Raw genomic sequence first — 2,294 nt, 5'->3', positions numbered from 1 at the left:
CGTTCGTCTTTCGAACTTGTCAAATATATTTGACAAGTTCGAAAGACGAACGAAAGCGCTAATATATGTATAAAATAAATGAAAGTTATTCCAAAATTCTGACGACTTGTTCTTCAATATTTAATTCTGTATACACACACACACACACACACACACACACACACACGCACACGCACACGCACACATCGTTTGCACTCTGTGTAGGCTGGATCTAATAATATAAATATCTATATATATTATATACTTAAAAACTCATCGCCTGAAAGTCTTCACCTTGTGTAGTTATACATGTATACTTATTTTGTATTTTATACCAACACAATTATGTTTAATACACATTAATTTAATTAATGTACCTAATTTGTTTATCTGCATAATTGCCTCTATGTGTCTCTCTGTCTGTCTATCTATCTATCTACCCACCCATCTGCGCGCGTGCGTGCGTGCGTGTAAAAGGTATTGTAAGTAATACATCCATTTGAATATTTGCATTTTCAGCAAATGAAATGTATGTGTGTGTGAGTGCACGTGCATGCTCACACACACACACACACCCCTCCGCCATCATCATCATCATCATCCTTTCTGCTATCTATGCTGGCATGAGTTGGCCTGAGACTAGGAGAGAACTCTTGCTAAAGGTACCACACAGTGGGTTTGAACCAGCAGTCACAAGGCTGGAAAAAGAACTTCTTAAACACACATACACACACACACTCACTCTTTCTTTCTCTCTCTCTCTCTCTCTCTCTCTCTCTCTTTTTTCTGTATTGTTCCAGAAATAACTTTTTTAAAAGACACACTGTAAAGTGGTTGGCATTACAAAGGATATTCAGCCATAGAAACCATGCTAAATCTAAGATGGAACACAGTGCCACCTTGTGGCTCACTGGATCCTGTCAAACCATCAAACTCCTGCCAGCATGGAAAAATGGATCTTAAGATATGATGATGATGACATTTGATCCATTAATCTTACTACATTGAAATTGTATTTAAACAAAAATCTTAGTCAAATTCTCTTTGTTGATATTTTTGTCTTTTTTTGTTTTTAATTCTCCAGGTATGACAGCAGGAACAAGTTACTCGAAACAGATTGTCCAGCATGCCAAGTTATTGCATTGGAGTGGACATTTTAAACCCTGGAATCGCTTGGCTCAACATTCATATATCTGGGACAAGTATTTCTTGCCAGATCCAACCAACAAATTTAAACCTGTCCGCAGAGCCTCTGTGTAACACCACCACCACCACCACCACTACAACTGCTATTACTACTGCAACACCTCCTACACCAACAAGATTCTCCACCCCAACCCCACCATCACTACTCCAATGCTGCTTTGCATCAAAAATACTTTCTCCCTTCTATGTCTGCTGAAAAATATACTCTAGATTGTTTAAAAATGAATATTTTCTTTTTTTTTGCCAAAAAATTTAATTATTATCTCTTTTTCTAAAAAAAAAAAAAAGAAAAAATTTGTGTTTTTGTTATTTTATTCTTATATTTCCTTGTTCATGTTTTATTTTTTTTGTTTCGATTTCTCTCTAGTTTCTGTCTTTGAACTGTGGTTATATTGAGACACCACCATCTTCAATATGTGTATGTATATATATATATGTATGTATATATGTATATATATATATGTATGTATGTATATATATGTATGTATGTATATATATGTATGTATGTATATATATATATGTATGTATATATATATATGTATGTATATATATATATGTATGTATATATATATATGTATGTATATATATATATGTATGTATGTATATATATGTATGTATGTATATATATATATGTATGTATGTATATATATATATGTATGTATATATATATATATATGTATGTATATATATATATATGTATGTATATATATATATATGTATGTATATATATATATATGTATGTATATATATATATATATATGTATGTATATATATATATATATATGTATGTATGTATATATATGTATGTACATATATATGTATGTATATATCAAGAGTAGGACAGACAGAACACAACAGGCAGAAATTCAACAAAACATACCATGCGAAAAAATAGGCGGTAACATAACAAACGGTAAACACGACAAAAACAAGATACACGGATCATTCGCAGCCGATTTCCTCTTCAGTCAGTGCCCAGAAAGTCCTTGCAGTTTCGCACTTTTTTTTTTTTTTTTTATTGCTGAGACTGCTTGAATCCGGCAAGTGCCAGAGCATTAAGCCTCTGGGAAATGGAAACGGATGTATACAAGAACGGAAACAAAATATGG

General features: G+C 32.5%; 1 protein-coding gene across 2 annotated transcripts in view; it reads left to right on the top strand.

Annotated features, from left to right (window-relative positions):
- Window positions 1–1,462, top strand: part of LOC106883501 (glycosyltransferase 8 domain-containing protein 1) — a 21,928-nt gene extending 20,466 nt beyond the window's left edge. Inside the window, exon 9 of one of the 2 annotated variants that reach the window (XM_014934530.2) lies at window positions 1,064–1,462. In XM_014934530.2, the coding sequence (XP_014790016.1) occupies window positions 1,064–1,239 (176 nt within the window). In that variant the 3' untranslated portion in view covers window positions 1,240–1,462. The remainder of the gene's footprint in view (window positions 1–1,063) is intronic. The other variant, XM_014934531.2, reaches the window with a different exon arrangement.
- The last annotated feature ends 832 nt before the right edge of the window (window positions 1,463–2,294 follow it).

This window comes from Octopus bimaculoides, chromosome 12 (assembly GCF_001194135.2).
Source record: "Octopus bimaculoides isolate UCB-OBI-ISO-001 chromosome 12, ASM119413v2, whole genome shotgun sequence".
Classification (NCBI taxonomy): domain Eukaryota; kingdom Metazoa; phylum Mollusca; class Cephalopoda; order Octopoda; family Octopodidae; genus Octopus; species Octopus bimaculoides.
The sequence above is the reverse complement of the archived record's forward strand: the minus strand, read 5'-3'. Positions and strand labels throughout refer to the sequence as shown.